General features: G+C 40.6%; 2 protein-coding genes across 7 annotated transcripts; both read left to right on the forward strand.

Moving 5' to 3' along the window:
• Positions 1-85: 85 nt before the first annotated feature.
• On the forward strand, positions 86-10,817 carry LOC308473846 (nephrocan-like). 6 transcript variants are annotated; one of them, XM_080999682.1, is made up of 4 exons: positions 86-188; positions 5,638-5,782; positions 8,135-9,036; positions 9,699-10,817. In XM_080999682.1, the coding sequence occupies exons 1-4, from the start codon at positions 178-180 to the stop codon at positions 10,144-10,146; spliced, it is 1,506 nt and encodes a 501-aa protein (XP_080855808.1). In that variant the 5' UTR covers positions 86-177; the 3' UTR covers positions 10,147-10,817. The 6 variants fall into 6 exon arrangements, with proteins under 6 accessions (XP_080855808.1, XP_080855807.1, XP_080855810.1 ...); XM_080999681.1 differs by having other exon boundaries at positions 119-212; XM_080999684.1 differs by having other exon boundaries at positions 161-298.
• Positions 10,818-10,937: 120 nt separating this feature from the next.
• On the forward strand, positions 10,938-25,425 carry NUS1 (NUS1 dehydrodolichyl diphosphate synthase subunit). The gene is made up of 5 exons (XM_080999730.1): positions 10,938-11,861; positions 20,145-20,267; positions 20,732-20,884; positions 22,565-22,664; positions 25,200-25,425. Exons 1-5 carry the CDS (start codon positions 11,177-11,179, stop codon positions 25,288-25,290), a joined length of 1,152 nt encoding a protein of 383 aa, XP_080855856.1. The 5' UTR covers positions 10,938-11,176; the 3' UTR covers positions 25,291-25,425.
• The last annotated feature ends 55 nt before the right edge of the window (positions 25,426-25,480 follow it).

Consider the following 25,480-nt stretch of genomic DNA (forward strand, 5'->3'; position numbering starts at 1 on the left):
CGCTAGCGCACCGGCGCCCTCAGCCGACCCGACCTAACCCTCGCCGGCGCCCGCGGGACGGCCCCCTCCTCCCCTCGGTGCCCGCGAGGCGAGGCGGGACAGGGAAGCGTCGGCCTGAGCTCGAGAGCGGCGAGGGCGGAGCAGCGGCTAAGGGAGAACGGGGGGGGGGGGCGGCGCATGCGCGCTAGGTGCGACTTCGCTTCTGTCACCCGGTAGGGCAACGCAGGAAAACCGCTGCCGAGCAGATCGGCGCTCGGCTTCTTCGGCCTGCCACAACGGAGGCTTCTTCGGCAGTCAGGTCGGTCGGGCCGAGATTCCCCACAAATCGTCGATCGACGGGCGCTGCTGCTGCTGCTCTCTGCCAGAGGGGGCGCTGCGGCGCAGCTCTACTTCGAGGACGGCGCGAGTTCAGCAGCCGGGCTTTCGGTCTGGTTCTCATTCGCTTAAAGACGTGAGAAAATCCTTCCTGGATCTTCCTCGACAGGCCGGTCTAGCCCAGCGTCTTGTTTCCCACAGCGGCCGGCAATAGCGACGGGCTTATTGGTCCGTCGGGAGCTCGCATTGACGTTAGGAAGCCGCGCGGGAGAGAGCGCGAGGCGACGGGGAGGTTTCCTGAGTCCGTTTCTGAGCGTTGCCATACTTCTCCCAGAAGCTGTGGCTGAGCAAGAGGGTCTTAATTGGGGGTGGGGTAGCCTTTTTTTATTACTAGGAACATCTACCACCCACAACAAAGGGCTTGGAATTAAGAACAAGGTGCCTTTTTCTGAGCACATTCTGAGCCCAGGCACTTGTTTCCAGTGCTAGCACTTAACTTGAGGTCTTAACTGAGCTCTTGTGCTCAAAAGTCCATGCCAGGTTAGGTTTTTGTTTTAGTGAGGAAAGGAAGTTTGGATGCTGGAAGTCAGAGACCCTTCCCGATCTACTGCGATCAGCTGGATCTATCTACTGCCCCCACTACTCGAGCTCTACACAAGTGCAAGCACTGAAGGCGGGATCGGAAGGAAACACTGCATATTCCCGGGTAAAAAAAAAACCAAGGCTTTTTTGGCCCTAGAAAGCTCAACGTATGAACTGTTGCAGCATACAAGAAACATAAAAAAAAAATGGCATTGTACGATAGTGTGAAAAAAACCAGTCCCTTACCTGAGGCTTACATTCTAAATGATTAGCGTGGAAAGTTCCCTAAATACCTCATAGGCTTGAATAAGGCTTGAAATCCTTTCCATTTGTTGTGTTCAGAGTCACAGTGAATTCGCAGTTTACTAGCCTGTCCCCTAATAGACCATCCAAACTTACTTCCATTTGTGCAGGGAGTAACACAGTACTTAAGAAGTGGGATACAAACAAACCTGTTAGCATATCTGCTGTGTGGTAATCACATTTTCCTTCTACTTGGGCGAATATATTGTGTTATGGGGGAGCAGAATTGCTTTCCTCCCACCTATCCTCCAAGAATATAACTTGGACAGGTGTGCTAGCATCACATATCCTAAAACACTTATTTAAAAATTCCTCCTCTCCACCCATCTGATTTTTACAAACTTGGAAGATTTTTTAAAAGCTTATTTGAAGACTCAGCATGTCTAAGAACAGGAGTTTAGTCATTTAAATAAATGGCAAGAACCAGCAGTGATACTTTCTGTACTGCAATACCCTATAATTTTGGGAATAATTTTGTTTGATCCCTTAAAAAAACAAAACAATAATTAGGCTGCTAAGGATTCCTTCCCTCCACCACTGTGCTGCTTTGTTTGAATACAATGTAACTGCAAAGAGGAATCTTAGCACCTCCAACATGTCTGACCAAATTCGGTGTTATTGGCTCTGGATGGAGCTAGCATAATAGTCCAGTCATGCGCATGTGTACTCAAAGGCAAATCCCACTATATCAGTGAGGCCATGTGTCCATATGATTGCATAAATGAAATAAATGGGAAGGCTTTTAAAATTTCTGGAAGGCCTCTATCCCTTTGCTGGTTGGAAGGACCATGGAAAGTAGCAGCTTCCTTTGAATTTTCAGAATGACTTTGTGTATCGAGGGGTGCAGCATTTGCTCTTGATAAGACAGCAAACTCTTTTTCATCAAGAGGCATAGGTAGAAACAGTACAACAAACATTGTCCTGTCATAAAGATTATTATCACTGACAGGTGTGGTTCATTCAAATACCAGAATCCAAGGACAAATCCCTGTTCAAGTTTGTTTGTTTTTAAGCGGGGGACATACTGTCCATTGAACTTCTTATTTACGTTGAACTTCTTATTTACGTAACACCTTTTTTGATCCTGCCTTCCTAATTAAATTGTCCAATATGTCTTACATCCGTAAAACAATAACTTGTAAAACCATCCACATCAAGTAAACCAGCAAACACAAACAAGGAAAGTGCAAGAATATAAAGTGAAGGTTCACGTGGTGCATGCAGGAGAGCAGAGTAGGTGCACCACAATAATGTATGGATTGCAATGTTAAGAACTGGAAATGTTTGGTGAAAGAAATAAATCACATAATCATTGTGGGTAGAAATAGCCAGCCAAAAAAAGCAATATAGGAGGAAGGAAATAGCACCACCTCTACTCAAATTCTGATGCTTATCTTGAGGTAAAGAAATTAGAGTTAGTTGAAGAGAAAAAAGGTAATAATGAGTGGCCTCAATTATCCTCACATTAACTGGTACATTTCAAGATGTAATAAATTAGTCAAAGAGCCTACAGGAGAGGAGGTGAGTACGTATTTAATATTGAGTGGTAGCCTGAATCTGATTAGCACTTTATTTGTTGCTGAATGGTATATATGGAAACCACCTTAAGGAGCTTGAAGTCACATTCATTTTAGACAAGGAAACTTGACAAAGCCTAGGGCATTATTTTAAAACCAAGTTATAGGCGAGAGTCCCTTCAGGAAATTTGGAGCATGTATATGGGCTCATGAGAATGCCATTGTAGTTAAGGAAGAGCAGTGCTGAGGAAACCACACAAGACAAAAAGGCTTGCATTCAAAAGTCTTGCTCCAATGGGAAAAATAAAAAAGAACAAAACAAATATAAAACTATTAGGCAGGTAAATAAAGTATTCAAGGAGTAAATGCCTAAATACATAAAAACAACAGTTTCTTTAAATGCAACAAGAACAAGAAATCAGTGAGACAAATGGGACCTTTACAGACCAATCTTGAATTACATTGCCAGCTGTGTTGGCAGGGGCAGGAAGAAATACACTGCCTGTATACTGGTGGAACAATTACTGTATTCTAGTCACACGTGCCAAGGAGGAGAGGGGCAAACATAGGACTCAGAAAATTCCAAAATGGCATAAAAACAGCATCCAGGGAAATGTTGTCACAGTGCTGCCAATGATGCCCACATGCTGACCACACAGGAAGGGAACCAATGAATTCATGATGGGCATGAATTCATTATACCCCCGGCACACACCCCTGGAACAAAATGCTCAAAATGACACCATATGAGCCCTGGTGGCATGGCCAGCAACCATCTCAATAAAAACTCCAGCAATAATAACAGATGGACCCTGCTTGATCAGGCCAAAGGCCTGTCTAGTCCATTATTTGGTTCTTACAGTGGCCAACCAGATGCCTCTGGGAAACCCATAACTTGAGCGCAACAGCCCCCTTCCTACTTGTGATTGCCAGCAACTGGTATTCAGATGCATGCTGTCTCCACCAGTGGACACAGAATATGGCCATCATGGCTAGTAGCCATTGATAACTTTATTCTTCATGGATTTATTTACTCGTTTAAAGCCATCTAAGTTTTTGGCCATCACTACCTGTTGAAGGAATAAATTTCAATGTTTGCTTATGCACTATGTGAAGAAATACTTTATTTTGTCCTGAATCTTCTAACATTCAGCTTAATTTGTTATGCCATCTAGGCATAATTTTATATGTCTTTGTCATGTCCCCTCCTGGTTGCCTTCTGGTTGCCCTCCTGGTTGTCCCAAATATTGTAACCATTCTGATTTCTCCTTCCTTTCTGATTTCTCCTTTCTGCAATAATGCAGCACCTTACTAATGCCAGTCTTCCTTACGCTCCTCACAAGCACCATTTTGGAGCATAGTATACAAGGGGCTGTGACTCACTGGGGGAGGAAAAGACTTTTCCAAGGCCACATCAATAGCAGCTGCACACACAGAATAGCAATAGCTCTCTTTTGCTTAGGGCAGTTGACAAACAGAAAGCAGAGGGATGGTGACAGCATACTCCCACTGAACGTTTACAAGCCCTGGCCCAAAAAAAGAGTGTTAGGAGCAAAAGAGAGGGAGTTTCCTGGACTCAGCAAACATGGCAGAGTGTGGGTTTTTACTGCTTCTCCACAGCTGCACACAGGAATAAAAATATTTCAAGGCATTTGTAGCCCACCAGCCCCAAGAACCAGTGAACAATGCCAAGAAATGGGCTGGAGAAGGAGCCCTCATCTGGTTGAACATCTTATGCTTTACATAACAGGAGATTGTGCTTTAAATCCAGAGTGCAGCCCCACAGTAGGAAAAGTAGGACAAGTGCACTCACACCTGCCTATATGAAGGGGCATATAAAATAATTTTATGCACAAATACAGTGATCACTCCGACTTTGGGTTTGAAAGCAAAGAGCTCGTGCAGACTATTGAACGGTGTTAGACCTGGATAGAGAAGACCTGAATTCTTACAGATGTAGATGTGATTATGAGGAATTATTCATTCATTAATTTTTTTTGCCTCCAGCTGTAAAGAGTACAGGAGTTCTGGGTGAGTGAGAGGTGAAATGGGAACGCAATCCACAGATGAAAAGCAGAGGATAGTAAATCAGCCTTCCATCATTACAGATTTTCAGTAACTAAATCCTAGGAAAACAAAAGATACACAAGTTCTTCAAGTGACATTTTTGCACCAGACAACGTTGTTGTTGTTGTTGTTGCTGCTGCTGCTGTTGTTTATGAATTTTGTATGTCCCTCTTCATCTGAAGATCACAGGGCGGTTTACAACATATATATTTTAAAATAACTCAAAATAAATGTTGTCAATAACAATCATTGAATTATGTAAAATATAGAAATCTATGTAAAATATAGTATATTTTAAAAACAAAGTAAACTGGCTTGATTCCTCTGGATCAATCATGCAACTATGTTTGTGTGTCGGGATGAAAGAGGAGCTTCAGGGTCTTTTTCCTGATGCTTTTAATACGGGGTCATTGAAAATCCAAAAATGTTATAGCCCACTATAAAACAGCTCTTTATCTTTTCTCCCAACTCATTCTGTGGTGTCACACTTAACCAAACTAGGAAACTACAGATAACAGAAGTGTTTGCAGATTAGGCAACAGCCAATAAATAAGATCAATTTCCATGCCAGAATAAAGATTCCTTATCATTGTTTAAACCTTTTGCTCTTTTGTGATGCCTGTGAATATTTTAACCCAAGGAAGTTAAGAGATTGTCTTTTCTGTTCCCTCTCTTTTAAACAAAAGTAAAACACGCATCTGTATTATCTTTTTATCAGGTGTTACCGTATAAAAGAACACATGGCACTTAAATTCATGGTGCAGCTCACATTTAAGCTGGTGCTGCTCAGGAAGGTGCTATTTAGGAAAATGCAGCTGTTTTGCCGTTTACTCCTCTTGTTTTATCTTTGCAGAGCTCAAACCCCCACATGCCCACGGAAATGCCACTGTGACTTGGCAGGGAGAGTGCAGTGCTATAGAGTTGGAGAAGTGCCTAAAGAGATTGCTAAAACTACCAGGGGAATTTACATCAGCCATGGCAAGATCAAACACCTCCAGGTAGGATGGTTTATTCATCAGCTAACCTACATTTTCAAATTAGAGTGGCAAGGTGCAAAAGAGGACAGACTTATTACATATGCAATCTTTGTATAGGATGCAGAATTTGGTACTGGAGGTTTTATTGGGAGGGTGGGGTTACAATTGCCTCTACAGATATTTCCTTTCCTATACTGCTGTTACAATATCAGGAGCCCTCTTCTCCTATGTGTCTGCTGCTGCTGCTGCTGCTGCTGCTGCTGCTGCTGCTAATAATAATAATAATAATAATAATAATCTTGTTCCATGTTTTAAACTGAACCTTGTAGCCCAGGGCTATGAACTCAGATCTAAGCCTATTATTAATAATCATATTAATATTATTATTATTACCTTAGTTCTGAGTGCACAGCCTTGGGCTACAAGGTTCAGTTTAAAACAAGCTCCCTTTTATTTTGTCTAAATAAAAACCATCATCCAGTGTTCCCTTCTGAATTTTAGAGAACACTTCCCCCTGCTTGGTGTCAGGTGTGGGGAACCACTGGCCCCTCCAAATGTTGCTGAACTGTGACTCCCAGCAAGGGCAAGGGATGATGGGAGTTGTAGTTCAGCAACATTAGGAGGGCAAAAGGTTCCCCACATCTGTTCTATATTAAAACACACGGCATATTTTTATACTGTACTTCATAAAAATTCCAGTTTGACTTAACAACAGTTAAACACAATTTAATACAATAATAATTAAAACAAGGTAAATAAAAGCACATAAATAAGCAGACTAAAAGACAAACAATAGCCAGACTATCCATCAGAGCTTGTTATCAGTAAGCCACAAATGCTTGGGCAAATCAGGTGACCAAAACATAACGCATATGACTTGTAGCAGGTACCGTAAGTTCTAGCAGCAGAATAGTATTGTCATATATTAAATATCATCCATAATATTCAAATATTTATGACGTTATACAGCTGTTTTCCATTACCATTGGGAGAAATAAATTTATTTCATTTGAACATGTACAAAAAATAACCTTTCCTCTGTACAAGTTCAATGCATGGTATTGGTAGTTCTGCAACAGTGTTGCCAAATGGCACAGCCTATTCCTGTCCCTTTAACAGTTTTAATAAGCAAATAAGCAGAAAAAGCGGCATATTCTAGGATCAAATAAGAAAACAGGACAACTTATTTAAATCAGAGACATCCCTGGAAAATAGGGGCACTAGGAGGGTCTGTATACACACAGAGTATTAGCCACAATTGTGGGTGATTACATAGCAGCAAATCTTGGGTTTGCCACCCAATGCGCCCTTGATTGAAAACCATAACTGACCCTGTCTGACAAATGTTGCTCTAATATGTGTGGACAGATCTGTTTATTACAGCCAAAATTTACTTTTACCTCTTGTACATTAGACAGACCAATAAATGTTCTTACACAAATAGGTTTGTTTGCTCATTAGTACAAAGTGTAACCACAATTTCATGGGCAAGAAAAATAGTATTTGCATGTCATGACCAGAAAAGAAAAATTGAGGTTCTTATCAGGGTAATTGACTATTTTGTCAACTACTGACCGGATAGTCAGTTGTAACACAAACCTGTAGAGCACCTTTGCACAAAGGGCTGTTTTGTTCTTTCTTCTTAAAACTTCTAAAAGAAGTGCCAAAATTTATGTCATGAGATGATGCTAGCATTTTCTTGTGTGCTCTACAAAAATAGAAACCATCTCTGAACTGATGTATGAAGATATTTCAAATAAAGCACACAGTCAAGCCAAACTAAGTAATTTAAAAATCCATGGTTCTACAACTCACAACACTTCAATTCTAGAATCAGAATAGTGTTGCCATATATTGGATATCGTCCTTTATATTATTAAAAAAATTCTTTTCAGTTCATTAATTTTTTACTGCTGAATCATGAAAAGATATATTTCTAAATTCAACAGAAATATTGTTTTATAACTAACAAATGCTTTGTTTAATTTGAAATACTAATATTTCTAAAGGCACATTCTAATTAAGACATGTATCCCAGAAGGAAACTCAGCAATTCTAATTTTCATAATATTCTAATCTTTACAATGCTAGCCTATGCGCTGTAAATATTAGAGCTCAGTGGGGTTTACTCCCAGGTAAATCTGAATAGTATAGTGTTTGTTCCATGCCAAGCCTCTAGAGGGCTGCAACTTGCCATGAAACATGGACAAAATCTAGTTTGGCTAAAATTAAATCATGCTCACGTACCATATAATATTGATCTTGCATAACTCCTGTTTATTTGAATGATGATTTGTGGCCATTCCATGAAACTAAATCCATCTCTGAATTAGCTTGGCCAGAAATAATTTTGTTGTGGCTTTTGTCCTTTAGATCACTGACATCAGCAGCATGTCTGCCCTTGAAGAATTTGTCCTGACCTGGAGTGGGACAGAATCAGTGGAGAATAACACTTTCAAAGCTCTGGATGCATTGAGGACTTTGGAACTTCGGAAAAATAAACTAAGGCACATACCTACCTTGCTTCCAGGAAGCCTTGAAGTACTGAAGCTGGGGGACAATTTAATAAGTGTTGTACATGAATCTAATTTTGAAGGTTTACAAAAATTAAGGGTACTTGAAATACAAAGCAATGTGATTTTGGCTCTTTCTTTTAGTACTCTCTCCTCCCTCAGCAGCTTACAAAGTTTGACTTTGGATGGAAATAATATGGAATATGTGTCTGGAACCTTCTGCCTACCCAACCTAAAGTATCTTAGCATGGAAAACAATAAGCTGCAATCTTTCTCAGGAGGATTTTTTATATCTCTTTGCAATTTGCTATTTCTCAACTTAAATGGCAATTTACTGACAAGCACCCCTTCAGATCTGCCTGCATCTTTATTGACATTGAAGTTAGAGAGAAACCAGCTCAAAATGCTAAAATTTGGAGATATGAGGCAAATGGCAAACTTGTCAGAGCTTTTCCTGTCTGAAAATCAGCTTTCATCACTTGAGGGCGTAGAGTTTCTTTCCAGTTTAACTAGACTGGAGCTGTCTGGGAATAAGCTCCAGATAATCCCATCTGGATTACCAGTCACGCTACAGAAATTTGATTGCAGCAATAACCTGATTGAGAGAATAAAGGCGCAAGATTTCAGGGAACTACATAGCCTAAAGCACTTGTTCCTTGACAACAACGTTGTTGCCACATTTGAAGATGGGGCACTTCAGAACTGCACGCAACTGTCTAATCTGGCACTTGAACAAAATCTACTTAGTTCTATTCCATTAAGGTATGTGACTGGATGGGGCTCCCCTTTTCATACCTGCAACAACTGTAAGAAAACTAGGTGTGCCACTGCAAAATACTTAAATGACTGGGATAAATTAAAGCCAGTGTGGCATAATGATAGAGTCAGCTGAGAACTGTGGAAACACCAGTTCAAATCCCCACTCGGCCATGAAATTCACTGGAGAACTCTAGGCAACTCACTGTTTCTCAGCTTAACCTACCTCACAGGCCTGTTGCCAGGATAAAATGGGGAGGCGTGACTGTGCATGCTGCCTTGAACTGAATGGCGAAATGGTGGGATATCAAACAAATAATGAATAGAGATTGATATTGCTTCAGAACAGATCAATGTGCAAACAGCATACATGCCACTTATTTCAGTGCAGTGGCCAGATTTTTGAGTCTAGAATCTGATTTCTAAACACAGGCGCCAGGACTCATGCCTCCCAGGAAACCAATTTAGTCTAAACCACTGTATTCCAAAGATGAGTCCTTGCTCAAATTACTCCCTAGTCTGGTTTATGTGCAAGAAATTGGTTTCAAATCACTTTTCTACTATAATGCTAACTGGGTGGCCTTCAGGCAAGGCATTATTTCTCAGCCTAATGACAGGCTTCTTGTTTTAAGGTACTACATAAAACAATGTTTCTTTCTTTACTTCAGACTCCCACATACACTAGCCAGACTGGATCTGAAAGGAAACAGCATACAAAGAATTAAGGAGCAGGAACTGAAGAATTTAAGGCACCTGCAGGTCTTAAACCTACGGAACAACAATATATCCACCATAGATCACAGTCTCTGGAAATATTTACCTCGACTCAGATACCTATATCTGGACAGCAACCCATGGAATTGCACTTGCGAATTCCTCAAAACCAGAAGGGTGCTCACAGCCAAAGGCATAGATGTTAAAGGAGGAAAATGTAAAGCACCATCAGAAAGCCAGGGTGAAAGCTGGATGTCTTCAAGAAAGGTTCTGCATTTGTGTGCACACAACAATCTGTATTCATTAGAAGAAGGAGACGAAATAGGAAAGAACACAAGCGTTGATAATCCCTCCAGTCTCAGAGTAAACATGGATGATTATTATGATTATGAAATATATTAAATAGAAGTCCCCAATAAATTGCGAACTCGAGATTAATTCGGTCCTCCAGAGCAATCTATCCCTGACATTTTTTCATTTTGACCTACAAAATTGTATCTAGTCAGCAGCTTCTAAACCTATTGAAATCATTAGCTCTACCCAGGATTGACCTGGTAAGGCTGGGCTGTTGCATTCTTCCTGTTTCCAAATGTTTGGAATGGGAATGAGACAAATCTAGTGCTGTATTAATGTTGTTTAGACAACACTTCTCAGTGGGGCCCTAATGATGGTATTGGGATGGCTATACACAAACCTGGTTTCAGTACTGTTTGCACATGCAAAAAGTTTGGGGTGAACCAATCTGTTTCGTTTCTGATCAGTGCTTGTACCATAGCTTCCTGCTAAAATCCTGTAACTTTTCATACAGCAAATGTCCAGTGTGTGTGTTCTGCTTTTGTTGTGTTGTAATTCAGGTGCCACTTCATACAACACTAATGTTGGCTATCTATAACAATTAATTGTATAAACAAGATATTCGTATTTGAGAGTGTGGGTAGGCAGGGTGGTAGTGTTTTGAAATCACAAAGTACTTTGTTAGAATCCATTTCGCTGTGCATTTAATGAGGTGTCATGGGAAAAACAAGAATACGAATAAATGAAAATTAGTGCACCAATAAAATTGACTAAACGTATGGTCGTTCCTCTAGTGCATCTTCGTTTGTTCGGTCACAGGAAAAGTATATATTCACGGATTATGAAACTGTTGCGTACGGTGGCCTCTTATTCAGAGTCAGTGACCGAAAATGAGCAAACTAAAGGAGTGAAAAAGGCAAAGTCAAGCAGCACTCTCCGACCCAAGCAGCGCGACTATCAGCAGCCGGCGCACACTCCCGCCGCTAGATGTCGCTGTGCATGAGGAAAACACGTGCTGAATCCGAGGGCCGCCGCCGTAGGTGGCGGAGAACTCGCCTTCCCGTTCATCTTGGAATTCAGCTCGGAGACACCGCCCTTTCCTTTAGGGGGCCACGTCATTCGCTCCACCAACCCGGAAATGGCCCTCGGCGGCCTCGCCTCGGCCAATGGGCGGCTCGTGCGTAGGCAAGAGGGAAAAGGTCAGGGCAGGTATGGAGATGGCGGCGCTAACGGAGGTTGCCGGGCAGATAAAACCGTGTCCGTGAGGGAAAGGAAGGCGAGATGGTTTGCGCCTCGCACTGCGGCTGAGCCTCCCTCGCGACAGCAGCAGCCGCCGCCGCCTCTTCCGCCGCCGCTGCCTCTCCTTTTCCCGCGTCCGGTTCCCTCGCGCCGTCCTCCGCCCAGACCAATGAGCGTCGCGCACGAGCTGCTGTGGCGCCTGCTGCACCTCCTCCTCCACGTCCAGCGCGCGCTCTTCGCCTGGTTCCGAGGCTGGTTCGGAGGTCGCGGCTCGTGGCTCAGCCGTTGGCGGCGGCGCGCGGCTTCGGCCGCGGCCGCCGTCGCCTCGCGGGCTCTCCTGGCCCCGGCGGCGGTGGGCACGGGGGCTTTCGCCTACCACAGGCCGGCGGCGGCAGGGCGGAAGGTGGTCGGAGGAGGAGGCGGCGGCGGCCGGTGGCGCAAGGACGGGAAGTCTCTGCAGAAGCTGCCGGGCCACGTCGGGCTGGTGGTGGTCGAGGAGGAGCAGAGCTACGCGGACATGGCCAGCCTGGTGGTGTGGTGCATGGCGGTGGGCATCTCCTATGTCACCGTCTACGACCAAGAAGGTGAGTTGCCCTCGGAGCCGCCCTTCGGCCACCCGCCTTGTCCGCTTGTCCTTTCCCTAAACCCCTTTCGATTTTCTTCTCCCATCCCATGCGGAGGACGTGACCTTGCCCTTGCTCGGTTCAGAAACGTTTGCTCTAAGTTAACAGTTTACTATAAATAAAGGCAACCCGCGCATACCGGGAGGCAACTTCCACGGAAGTCGCATGTGCCTCCTCTGAGAACACAAGTGTAGGGTGTGTTGGTGGCATCTGAAAGGGGTGACAGATGGGCAATGGGGTGGGGGTTAAGGATACAAAGACCTCTGTTGAACGGGGCTTATTGCCAGGTAACTGCACACAATTGCACCTTTGTTGCTGCAAAGGATTTGAGGAATGCCCCTTGCTTCGTCAGATGTGCTGCCATAACAGTTAAAGTGCCACAAACAAGGCAGCTCAGAGTAGACCCGCTGAAATGAATGAAGGTGAGTTTGTCTTGATAAATTTTCAGTCCAAGGATTTCAATGACTCTGTGTATTAGTCAAATGCAACACCCTGTTTCTGGTTGCCAGGACATTGTCTCTCCCCTTCATTGCAATCCTGTGCACATTTACTCTTGTGTTCAGTATGCTTGGGAGTAAACCTCTTATAAACACAGTGGCATGTTGTTTTGAATATACATGCATAGGCTTGGGCTGTTGATCCCTTACCTGGACTGCATCTCTGCCTGAGGTTGAACAATCCCTTGCTCCTCTTCTATAGGTCCAAATTTGGAGCTGTGGAAGAGGTAGGTGATTCCCAGGAATTGTGTTAGGCATCAGATGACCTCAGAAGCCCAGTGTAATTGCTGGAATCGTACCACCACTGTTTCTAATTCTAGGTTTGGGGCTGGGAAAGGGAGAGCAAGGGCTAGGTAGCTGCATCAACACCCTTGCTACCCAAACAAGTCCCAGACTTTCTCTGTAGAGCAAAAGGCTGGGGCTTATTTATGCAGTGGGTGGAAGTGTAGCTCAAAGTGCCACCACTTTTCAAGGCTGGGACTTGACTGGATGGAGGAGATACACGGAGTGCCACAGCTGTCAACCACCTGTCTCCAGCCTTTTCCAGATGCAGCTGGAGGGAAAGGCTGAGGCTCATTTTGCAGTGGTGAATAGACACTTCTTGGAACACTCACTGTGCAAACAGCCAGCTCCGAATGTGGAGCTGGAGAGGTGGGTGACAATCTTCCCCATATCCCAACACAAGAGAGGGATGTCTTTGCTCCTCTCAACTTAACCAGGAAGGAAGCAGGTGGGCTTCTGCTTCTCACTCTTGCCAGAGAGCAATGTATCACTTGCCATGGCAAGGGGGCAGAATTGTTAAAGGATGATCAATGTACATGAAAGTTTTTTAACATTAAACAATAAAATTCAAACTAATTCATAAGAAAATACAAAACACAACTGTACAGAGAAAAAAGAATAGAGAAAGAATAACTAAAAGACCCTTTATCACATTTATATTGTGCATATCTTATCATTTATCCACACATAGAAAGGCAGACTCCCGCAGCGGTTCTCAACCTGTGGGTCCCCAGATGTTGTTGGACTACAACTCCCATCATCCCTGAGCTCTGGCCTTGCTAGCTAGGGGTGATGGGAGTTGTAGTTCAACATCTGGGGACCCACAGGTTGAGAAAGTCTGCCCCAAGATCTCACCTGGGTACATGTATCAAAGTCATTTAATTGAAAACCAGTGCTGCTTTCTTACCCCTCCCTATTTCCTGTCTAACAAAATGATAGAAGGTATTCCTCTCTATCTGAACCCCATCTCTGACCAATAAGGAACAGTACAAATCAGTTCTATTTTCTGACCAGATCCTATCATGCAAACTGTGTTTGTGATGTAGTTAGGTTGCAGGGAAATGGGAAATAGTGGTGGTAGTTTAAGGTTTCAACCAAGAGCATTAGTCTGTAGCCTCAAAAGAGAGAAATATTTGATGCTGTATTATATTTAGAAGACATTTTTTCTGCCTTGAAGAATCAAGCCCGAAGCAGCAGCAAATGATGCAACTATGTGTAGGTTTAATTTAATTTGTTAATAAGTACAAGCATGTTATTTAAATTTCATATGACTACTTAGTCTCAGATTCACATGCTGATGGTTGTCATACTTTGAAGTGAATCACTTAAGCTTTTTTTCCATCTTGCATACATTAAAAGCAACAACATAAGCACAATTGATTTTATGATACTACACAGGGGCATATGTATTCAGATATTTAGCTGCATTCAAAAAGTTACTTTTTTAAAAAAATCAAGCTTTCAACAAACTGTAGTTGAAACTGGTTTTGGAAACAGACCAATTAAGAATAAAAAGTCACAATTCAATTCCATACATCCGTATTCTGTTTATAGCTAATATTTCATATGACAAACAATACTATGCAGCAGACACGTTTTCTCTTTTTGGAATATTTGGAATAGGAATTCTATCTAGTACCCATGGGGTAGGAAATCTTTTAGAGGTCAAGTTCTGAAACTGTCAGCATTTGGGCCTCTTTTGTAAGCTTAGAAGATAGTTTTTGGCTGCTGCTGCTGCAATGGTGGTGATGGGTTATAATAATCTCCCCCAATCTCATACTCATCAAATGTTTGGGACCCATGGACAATGGTTAGGGACGTTGGGTGTTATAATCTAAAACATCAGGAGGGAATCCAGCTGGAGAAGGCTGGGACATAGCATTGATTCATGGACATCTGTTGCTAGAATTCTAAAGTCATCTTTAGTCATAGTACGCTTGAAAAAGCAAACAACTCTTGTGTTACATTGAACCTTTATTTTGAGAGTAACTATATAAAATGTGTAATCATGTTAACAGGCTATAGGGTAGGAGAGATTGGAACGGTTCACTTTGTCAGCAGACATTACCTCCAACGGCATTGGAGAGGCCTTGTTTCATTCTTGTGAAAGCTAAAAGCAGACTGCTTGGTGCAAGGGAACCAAAAGATCCTCTTTCACATAAATGGTGCTTCCACTGAGGCTGTGCTTCTGCCACTGCATCCAAATGCATTTGTCAAGTGCTTACTTCAATAATGTTCTTTTTTACAAAGCACTGGGGAGAGGTGTTTTGATTTTTCTAATAAATCAGAAGTGAACTCTGTGTTTAAGATCTAAACTACAGAAAACTAAATAAATAGATTGAACAAATGTGGTATGAGCCAATCCCTCATTAGCTCCTACATTCCCAAGGAGTCATCTTACAGGTTAGCTAGTTATCCCAAGTAGTTGTTTCTAGGTCCTTTCTTCTTCAGTGCCTTAGATACACGAGCATGGAGTGTTCGATACAACTATTAAAGGCATGTGAAGAGGCAAGATACAGCAACTATTAAAAAACAATTTAAAATGAGTACAGTTTTTTGGACGTGATGTAGTTGTTCCACTACATCCACAGGATCTCTTTCCCAGCTCCCCAGGCTGAAACAGCTACCATATCTCAAACGGAAGGAAGAATGGAGCATTACTGAGAAGAAATATGTATCAATGTATTTTCTAAATTATTTATGTCATTTGAAACTATACTTCTAATCTTATTTTCACTCAATTTGACAATATCTGTGTGAATGAAGTACATAAACTTTTTGTTTTTTGAGAATGTTTTAATAGGAACAGCCTACAGGGTGAAGGTGATGGCAAATAGCAACTTGATACATACTTGCATTCTAACAATTTGTTGTTGTTGTTGTTACTAATTACCTTTTCTGCAACCTGAGGTCCGAGGAGAGTTACAATATTAAAACACAATATTTAAAACAAAACAAAACACAATACTGTATTAAATCATTTCAAAACAGCCTACAGTCACAGAAACAAGGTGGATCCTAAAAATGTATATGTCAAGTGTCAAAAGCCAGAATTAAGAAAGCTGCATCTTCAGAATTTGTTGGAAGTTGTTTGGTAAAGGTGCCAGATGCAACCTGGGGACTGTCACTAAGAATGCCGTCTCCCAGTCCACCACCCCTCAAGCTTCTAAGGCTGGAGGAACTATTAAAAGTGCCCCCTCTGCTGATCTTAGCAGTCAAAAGGATCTGTAGGAAATGAGACAGTTTTCAGATATCAAGGCCCTGCATGTTTAGAACTTTAAACACTAATGTAAGTACCTTGATTGGGCTGGAAAGGAACTGTTAACCAGTGCAGCTGTTTCAGAACTGGGGCTATAGGAGATCTAAATGAAACCCCAGCCAGTAATGTGGATGCTGCATTTTGGATCAACTGAAGTTTCCAAGTAATCTTTTAAGGGCAGCTGCATGTAGAGCACATTGCAGTAATCTATTCTGGAAGTTACCAGGACATAGAGTGCAGTGGCTGAGTCATCTCTGTCCAAAAGGGGATGTAGCTAGTGAACTAGCCATAGCTGAAAAAAGGCATTCCTAGCCACCGAGGCCATCTGAGCCTCTGGGGCAGTGCTGAATCAAGGAACACCCTTAGGCTGCAGATATGCTACATCCCAGGGGGTGCAACCTTATCCAGGGCAGGCTGCCGCCTTATCTTCTGGATATGGGAACTTGGAACACATAACACCCTCAGTTTTCAGGATTCAGCTTCAGTTATGCATGCTGGTTAGGAAAATCCAGACCTGTGGACAGGTGCTCTAGATATGTCCAGTTTTAAATTTTTGTATGTCTCTAAACACATGTCTTCTTAGGTGGAATTAAATTCCATAAAGAGAGACTGACTAGTACACATAGGGATTCCTCAATTTCAAATGTCTTTTATGTATAAATTAGAAGCTTGACTATCAAGAGCAAGGTGGAAACAGAACTTCAGACAGATCCAGAAGCTATACAGTGGTACCTCTGGTTAAGAACTTAATTCGTTCTGGAGGTCCATTTTTAACCTGAAACTGTTCTTAACCTGAGGTACCACTTTAGCTAATGGGGCCTCCTGCGCCGCCGCTGTGCGATTTCTGTTCTCATCCTGAAGCAAAGTTCTTAACCCAAGGTACAATTTCTGGGTTAGTGGAGTCTGTAACCTGAAGCATCTGTAACCCAAGGTACCACTGTACTAGCAGAAATGAGAAGCCTTATAAAATAGCTTATGTGTTGAAAAAAATAATGTTCCTATTTAATTATAGGATGGTAAATGCATAATAATACTATTGTGATTTTTTTCTTAAATATTCATGAACTAATCAACTTTTAAAACTGATTATTATAAAGACTGCTTACTTTTTAAAAAGATGCAATTAACTTTCGTAAGAAATACACATTAAAATGAAACATAATTGTATGTAACAGAACTACAGTTGTATTAAATACATTAATCTAAGCCTCAACATGTCACAATTCTAAATTTTTTATACAACTCAGATTTTAAAGACGCCAATACTGAGATAGGCTTTAATGGATGACTAATAACAATTTAGCGAATGTTATCTTCTGTGAAAGTAACTTTGACCTATTTGTATGGGCTGAACAAAAGTTCTGTAGGCTTTAATGGATAGCACTCCCACACAGCAAGGCTTCTACAAGATGATTTATAATTGAAAACCTGTTGGACACTTCTCTGCCTAATGCAGAAAAGGCAATTAGTTTATTCTGCTGAAAGCATAAAAACTCTTTATTTCCAGGCAAATACCTGGTACAAAAATATATAAACCATTTTCATATTAACTTTATATCTTAGGCCCCTAGAGATCAAAGGAACATTTCTGTAATGCTAGCCCTAAGAAGGGGTAGGAATTGTTTCAAGAAAATAATTTGAGTACTAAAAGTTTTAAAGAAACTTAAAACTAAAAAAATTGCTGGAACCAATATAAAGGAAGAAACATAAATTATATGCTTGCTAAACTTTTTTTTTTTTTGAGAGAGAGGGGGGGGGCTAATAACGTTCACAAACAACTGCACATAAAGAAAATTTGGTGCCTCCAGTTTTCAGAAAGCTAAGAAGTATTAACTCTAATAGTAATGAATAGCGCTGTATCATGAAGTTTTTAATATCTGATGTTTCATTGTGCTTTTTATATTCTGTTGGAAACTGCCCAGAGTGGCTGTGGCAACCCAGTTACGTAGATGGGTAGGGTACAAGTAAATAACAATAACAATAATAACAGCAGCTCGTGAGGCACTCAAACCAGAAAAGCTGCACCTGGCCTTGTCTTTAGCCTATTTTTATAGCACAGTAGCAGTTGATTGGCGTGTCATACCTATATAGTCACATATGTACAGTTGGGAACCACTTAACTTGGACAGATTTTGGAACATTCAGGACAGACAAAAGGAGTCACTTCACACTGTGCATAGTTTATTTGTAGGATGTAGTGTTGGCCACCAACTTGCATTAAAAGAAGATTAAATGTATTCATGGAGGATAAGGCTATCAACAGCTACTAGCCATGGTAGCTGGGCAGTACCTTCCATGTTGAAGGCAGCATGCCTCCAAATACCAGTTGCGAAGAAAGGCAAGTGGTGTGAATGTGATCAGAATGCTGTTACACTCAGGTTCTGCTTTCAGGTGACCACTGTGAGGACAGGATGCTGCACTAGATGGGCCTTTGGTCTGATCCAGCAGGACTGTTCTTACAGAAAGTACTCAAAGTTTATTTGCCAGGTTCAACTGCAAGGTCTGTGGGAGTCATAACATCTTATTGTGCAAAGTCACCTCTACAGCTGCTGCTACTTGTTCAGACAAGTACAGCTTGGTTAACAGTAGTTCTGGTCTGTGCCCAGCAGCATGTGTTTGTTTTTTCTTTGTTTTTATTTAAAACAAAGGCTGAGACTTAGCTAGATTTAGCACCCATTGGCCTCATTTACATGACAATTCAGTCCTGGTTTTAAGGTAGACTACATAACCTGTAGTTCATTATGCTGCCAAGTTAAACTCTAATAAATAAATCATTTTGGGTAAAAGTGTTGAAAGAATTGGCTGGGTTCCAAGAGCCATGCAACTCACTCTGTGCACTGCAAAGTACTTTGGGGTTGGATGTCTCAATCAGCACTTTGGTCATGTGACAGTAGTTGTTGGTAGTTAATGCAGCTCCAGTGACTGTCTTTTGGGGTGGGGGCAAGGCGTCAAAAACTGTTAGATACACCCAAAGCCTTAGGTGTACCTTCAGTAGAGTTTTTGTATCCTGGACATTACTTGCACTTGTGGATTCTGGTAGTAACAAATGGTTGGATATAAAGTTGTAGAAACAGAAGACTGTTCATGCAACATATATTCCCTTTCTTCCCATACCCCCCGAGAAACCTTTTTGGAGTGCCATACCCAACTTAGCAATACATGAAACTCTACCCGTAGGATCCCACATGGAAATTCATGCCTTAAGATTGGCTGTTTGGGAAAGCTCAAAAAATGTCACCCACCTGACACTTTCAAATTGGGCAAAAATAAACTTGAACATGTGTTAATGATGTCTTCAAGTTCTTAAGTTCACCTTTAAAATCAAGACTACTGACAATCAAACAGCTACACAAAATAAATGCAGTATAAAATTGCAAGAATAATGTTTATATTAAAAAATTGCAAATAGAAATCCATACTTTCACTTTGGAACTTTAATCTTATTGTTTTTTCTTCTGTTAATTACATTTTTATTCTGCCCTTCCTTTAAAGAGCTTAGGGTAGCATACATGATGCTCTGCTATTTATATTAAATTAGGCTGGGCCACCTGATTACTGTTTAAAAGATGATCTGTTTTTAATTTTTTAATCCTTGAAGGTGGAATAATTGGAACATAATTAATTCTGTTTATATTAGCTGGATATAGTAGTTGATTTCAGCAGGATTACTAATCTCCAGTCGGTATTCTGATTTGTGCAACAGACTAATCAAGTCTGGCTGAAAAAGATTTGTGGTATCTGTTGCCAAACTGTAGTTCACTTTTCTCAAATTCAGATGGCTGAAAGCTATGCTTAAGGAAGCTTAGCTACTATTTGGCATGATACATGAATTAATGTTCCGTAATTCTAAGAACTACTGCATCAGCTGAAAACAAAACAAAAGCAGACAAACCATTGTTTCCTCTGTGTGTGTGTGTGTGAGAGAGAGAGAGAGAGAGAGAGAGAGAGAAGCAAAAACCATGGTTTGGTACGAGAACTTCAACTATTTGATGTCAAATTGAAAATTCATACAAGTTTCTGTAAGATGGCTAGCCTCTACATGTTTTTCTTCAGGGGGTAAATGAGGCCCAGATCTCCTTGGATTTTTTTTTAAAGAAAAATAATTAAACTATTTATATGATTCTAGAGATCTATAAAAATACTGACATAGATTACCTGGAAAATGATGATCAATTAGCCAGTACTTCTTTCTCTTCTCTTTGCAAGGTTTTTTCAAGAGAAATAATTCAAGGCTAATGGATGAAATCCTAAAGCAGCAGCAGGAATTGTTAAATCTTGACTGTTCCAAATATACAGTGAAGTTTGCAAATCAAGATAAAACAGATCAAGGTAAGATTTCTTATTTTGAAAATCCTGTACTGTTATTGAGAACTAGAAAGTTCCTGGACACCCAAATCTGATCCACAAACATTGATTAACTCCCTGCATGGGAATTAATAGGTATCTCCATGAGTACAATAAATCCCATGAACATCTCGGCATATGCTGATAGCTGGAATTGAGTGTGAATGCCTTATTTTACAGAAATGACTGGCAGTTTTAGTTAAATGTTTAAATTTTGATATTAAACTTTTACTGAACTATTAATATTTTAGCAAGCGTTTCTTGTGATTCTTTACAGAAGGTTCATTTTGTAAATTAAATTTAAAATAACCTTGCTGCTGGGAGCCTTCACTGGCTTTGGGAGTGGAGAATGATGTTTATCCTGTTTGCAAGTGAGAGGTGAACTTCAAGTCAAGCTGACTTCTTCCATTTCCATTTAAATGCTTTAAGTTCTTTCTTTTTTGTTGCAGTTTTAAATTGCCAATCTACACTGAATGTGCTGTCTTCAGAGGATGGGAAGACAGATATAGTAAAAGCAGCTCAGAAATTTTGCCACTTAGTAGCACAAAAACAAAAAAAATGCACAGATCTGGATATGGACGTCTTGGAAAACTTATTAACTAGTAAGTATGATGGCTGAAGTTGTTTACTCCTCATAAAAAGGGGGGGGGTGGCTAATCAGGTGACAGTAATTTTCCCAGACCTAAACACATTTGTATCTAGAGCTCATACCCATTGTACACAGTCTTCAAACTAGCAGATTCTGAGGGCTGCTTCACAGAACACCTATTTCCCACAAGTGTTTTGGTGTATGCTATGTAGTGTTGTGCATTTCAAAGAAATTTAATTGCTTGTGGGACGTGAATGACTCATTATTTGTTATAGCACATAAAGTAATTTGGAGAGAATTGCTTCAGCCAAGCCATCTGAGGTAAATTTTATTCAATTGCCAATTGAAATTTGGCTATAAAGGAATTTCAGGGGGAACTTATTTTGACAGCTGTAGTGCAACTGCTTTTTTTATTAAGTAGTGCCAGGAGATTGTTACATTAAGTGCTGTTAAAAACAAACTGTAATGCCTCACTAAATTTACCATTTGGCAGTGTTTCATTTTAGCGAGCAGAATTGTTTCATCTGCTTTTGTCTAGCTATATGTTACGGCTTGACGAGGAAATGTTCAAGTTCACTGTGGATATATACACTGATGTCACAAATATATGTTCCTGGCTGCCATTAATTACTGTGTCAGGTTAAAAGATAAATGTCTGCCATAGCACAAAGTGGAACACAAGTGTGGGCCAATACAGGCCCGTATAGGGCCTTGGAGGCATTTGAAAGCAGATTTCATACTGCTCGGAAGAGCTTCTGAAGTTCAGCATAATGTCAGATAAAAGATCCATACTTACTTAATCGGGAAATGGGAACAAACTGCATGGCAGTAGCAAATTCTGGCTGCTTTGGACACCTCCACCTTCAAGTTAGCCTGAAGAAGGAATATGTCATGCAGTAACAGCAATTACTGCTGATAGTACAATCACCTTTTTTGAAATCAAGACAAGGGTTGTGATTCAAAGAAGGCATGTGTGCAACGTGAAAAAGAATTGAGTGAACAGCTAAATAAGATTTTTTACTTTCTTGAAACACTTGCTGGAGATGTGACATGTCTTCTTTAAATTGAAACTGTACCTTGCTTTCTTTAGTCATGGGCACTATTACCACAACAAAAAATAATGACACTTCCTTTTATGCGTTTGGCTCTCAAAGCAGCTTAGAAGGTTGCACTTTGAACTACAGCCACTGCATGGTGGTTCTGAAAACACTGGAAGCTTAAAATACTGATTGAACAGTTGTACTTGCAGTCTTTTACTATAAAGCATATGCTAGAAATAGCAAGAAAATAAAGCTAACAGAGATTCAGATTTCCTTTGCTCTAAATGAGCAAAGTAGTAATAAGCATACTTGCTTTCAGTAAATTCCAAAGTCAGTGGGCACGGCAGTGTTTCAGTTAAACTATCATAAAGACCAAAGAATGATAATTTTTTTAGCACTGTTTAAACTAGATAATCAAAATTGTAATTGTAATATTTATCTTTATATACCAACTAAATTTGCACACAGTAGTTAACTGTCAAATTGTTTGAGGTCATTTTTATGGGGCCTAAGTGATGTCCTCTCTAAAATATTTGGTACTGTTCTATGGAAAATAATTTGTAAGAAATGCACATTGTATGTGAAGATGTGTTAAAGCTCTAATGTAACAAGATGGTCTTAATTCTACAACCCCAAACTACTACTCTTTCTAGGTACTAATGGCTTTCCTGACCCAGAATTAATATTAAAGTTTGGTCCTGTGGACAGTGTATTAGGATTTCTTCCATGGCAGATCCGATTGACAGAGATTGTGTAAGTTGACTATACATAGTTGTGTGTAACTTGGAACATTTACTTTGTATTGCAAGTGGCTTTGACCCTCTGTGTTCAAACTTTCATGTGTGATTTTCAGTAGTTACATTTATCAGTGAATATGCTATTCTTGTCATCATGCCCCAAATAATAATAGTTCTCAAAAGCCCCTGTTAAAAGCATGCTGACAGTTTCTTTTCCTTTACTTGATATATAGTTTCCCACTTTTTATAAAGGTGCAAAATGTGTGGTCAACTTGTGAAAGGAAAAATAATTATTATTTTGTTAGGAGTATAATAAATTTGTAATAAGAGAAGGAAAGCCATTTATTTTGTTACTCTGAGTACCAAAAGACCATTGAAAGATGTTGCAGGACATTCTGATCCCAAATAACCATCATGTTGCCCATTGAGATCCCATCCTACTTTTACATGTTAATAGATGTAGAATATCTACCCTCACATAGATCTGAACTTGAAATTGGTTACAGAGATTACTATCCCTAACTTCACTCTTTAGCATGAATTAAAATAGTTTGAAACATCTAGATTTTTTAAATGGTAGGTTAGAGAAGCCTGCTACCACTACAAAGCAGATCAGCAGCAGGTTTTGTTCTACCAAGTATATACCAAGAATATGTTCTCTATACCATTCCAGTGGGGGAAGAAAATAAATATTGCACTTCAAGCCTGGTTTCATGAGTGTATGTGTGAAGGAGAAGTAGTGTGTCTCCTACCCCAGAGGTTACTTGGCTATAGGAACCCAATCATAATGAGAGGTACTTTGCTGCTAGATACTGATTTAACAGAGCTTCACTATACCCATAAGACAGATTCCCATTCAGCATAGTAATATTTTTCAGCAGAGCAAAAAAAAACCTGCATCAGAAGCAAAAGCCTGTCTAATATTATGTGACCCACTGTGTTAAAAGCTATAGAAAGGTCAAGGGGAGGGGAGGGGAAGGGTAGTGTTTTCTTTTTCTGCCCAAGTGCTGTATTTCCTCCTGGGCAACCTTCCAGAAGCCACATTCCAGCAGCAGACATGGCTAGGACAAAAGTGGGCATAGCTACAGTTGAGGAGACCAATTTTCCCTAAAAGATTTTAGCTTGTTTTCCAAGACTAATTACCAGAGGGAGTGATTTTCCCACCCTAGATTTGATCTGTCCAAAAAACGTGTGCTCCTTGTGCAACAGTTAGGCTTGAAAGAAAGGCGTTCTTCTTGATCTAATTGCTGGAGAGTGGCAAGGAGCAGGTGCTGCGGGCTGGTTTGCAGGCTGCTGATTCTCCACTGGTCTAGGATGACATCATCTGTGGCAATCACCAGGTGTAGGTTGCCTTCCAGAGCAACTGAACCCATTCAATTAATGGTTCCTGCATAAGCATGGCTTAACCCAAAGAATTAAGATTTAGACCTGGGAATAAAAAGTGCTAAGTATCTCTGGAAGTTACAGATGGTCTTCCCATAAACATTAGCTACACAGCAAATCTCCCCCTTCACTCCAGTCATGCTTGTGCATTATTCATCAGCACTTAGGTTGTAGGGCTTTCTGGCAGGCTTCCACACTGTAATCTTGATTCTGTAATCTTAACATGTATCAGTCATGCTTTGTAAATTTTCTTGGAATCTGCCCTGTTGTGTGTTTCTTAAAGGGCCAGGTCGATCAGGCACAACACTCTAAAGTACTGTTTCATGTAAAAGGCACACTAAATTCAGTATCTTCCATACAAGTGTTCCTGTGTGAATAGTTCTGTGGTATCAGAAAATTACTTAATGTAACCAGCTCAGTACAGTCAAATGATGACTAGGTTCATACAATTCATGATTAACTCTCATCTGTCACTATGCAAATCTTTAGAATTAAAGGAAATGGTTGAAACTAAATTCTGGCTGAGGAATGAAGATTGGATTTCTGAAGTTCTCTAGAATGGGGTTTGGATTTCTGAATCATTCCACATATGGAATTATAACTATCCTTGAAAACACAAGTTAGTTGAAGAGCTGTTAATGTAGTAAGACAGTGCCAAAACTGATACAAGAAAGCATGTGTTTGGCTTGACTTCCCTTCAGTAGAAGGTTAACAAAAGCATTACCTGGAAAGGTGTGTCAATATTTGAGGACTATCATACTTGACTGTCATGTCAACGGAAAAGCTATGTGAAAGTGAACCTGTGAAGTAGTATTGAATAGTATTGCACCTGTAGCTGGAGCAATAATGTCTCCTATCATTTTTCTACTTTTCTCCCTTCTGTTAATAGTCCCAATACTGTGCAGAGCCGGTCGGTTCTAAGTAGTCATCTATTCTAATGTTAAGTCATTTAAGTTTGCAGATCCACTTGATCAATAAAATTTTAATTGATTTCAGTTAGATTTCTCTGACTTCATGGTTTGTCCAGAGTTATGTCTGCGATATGCTGTGTATCAGCTTGAGAATAAACCAGTGAAATTGTTCAAAGGCAAGGATTAGTATAATGCTACTTGGATTAGGATAATGCTACTTGGATATTAACTGCCTCTTTCCAATTGTGTTTTCCCAGTTCTTTGCCTTCACATGTGAACGTCAGTTATGAAGAATTCTTCTCTGCCCTCCGTCACTATTCAAACTGTGAACAGCGCGTGGGAAAATAACTTCTTGCTGAACATTATCAGGATTTCCATGGAAAGGACCCAGTGTCTCTGTTTACAAGTACCTGTGATACATAAAAGTCCAGTACATAGTCTCTTAATTTATCAAATTCAATAAAGTGTCTTACCTTTTTAGAATTTGTATGCGTGTGTACTCATAGTCTTTGGAGTTGCGGGGAAAGCAGTGGTCTAC

This window comes from Podarcis pityusensis (genome assembly GCF_964106645.2).
Source record: "Podarcis pityusensis genome assembly, chromosome: 3".
NCBI lineage: Eukaryota > Metazoa > Chordata > Lepidosauria > Squamata > Lacertidae > Podarcis > Podarcis pityusensis.

Coding starts and splice junctions, on each gene's coding strand:
- LOC308473846 (XM_080999680.1), top strand. CDS start 5,525: ATGGCACTTAAATTCATGGTGCAGCTCACATTTAAGCTGGTGCTGCTC. Junction 5,783..8,134: donor GCAAGATCAAACACCTCCAG/GTAGGATGGTTT, acceptor TTTGTCCTTTAG/ATCACTGACATCAGCAGCAT. Junction 9,037..9,698: donor CTTAGTTCTATTCCATTAAG/GTATGTGACTGG, acceptor TCTTTACTTCAG/ACTCCCACATACACTAGCCA.
- NUS1 (XM_080999730.1), top strand. CDS start 11,177: ATGGCCCTCGGCGGCCTCGCCTCGGCCAATGGGCGGCTCGTGCGTAGG. Junction 11,862..20,144: donor CACCGTCTACGACCAAGAAG/GTGAGTTGCCCT, acceptor TCTCTTTGCAAG/GTTTTTTCAAGAGAAATAAT. Junction 20,268..20,731: donor TCAAGATAAAACAGATCAAG/GTAAGATTTCTT, acceptor TTTTTGTTGCAG/TTTTAAATTGCCAATCTACA.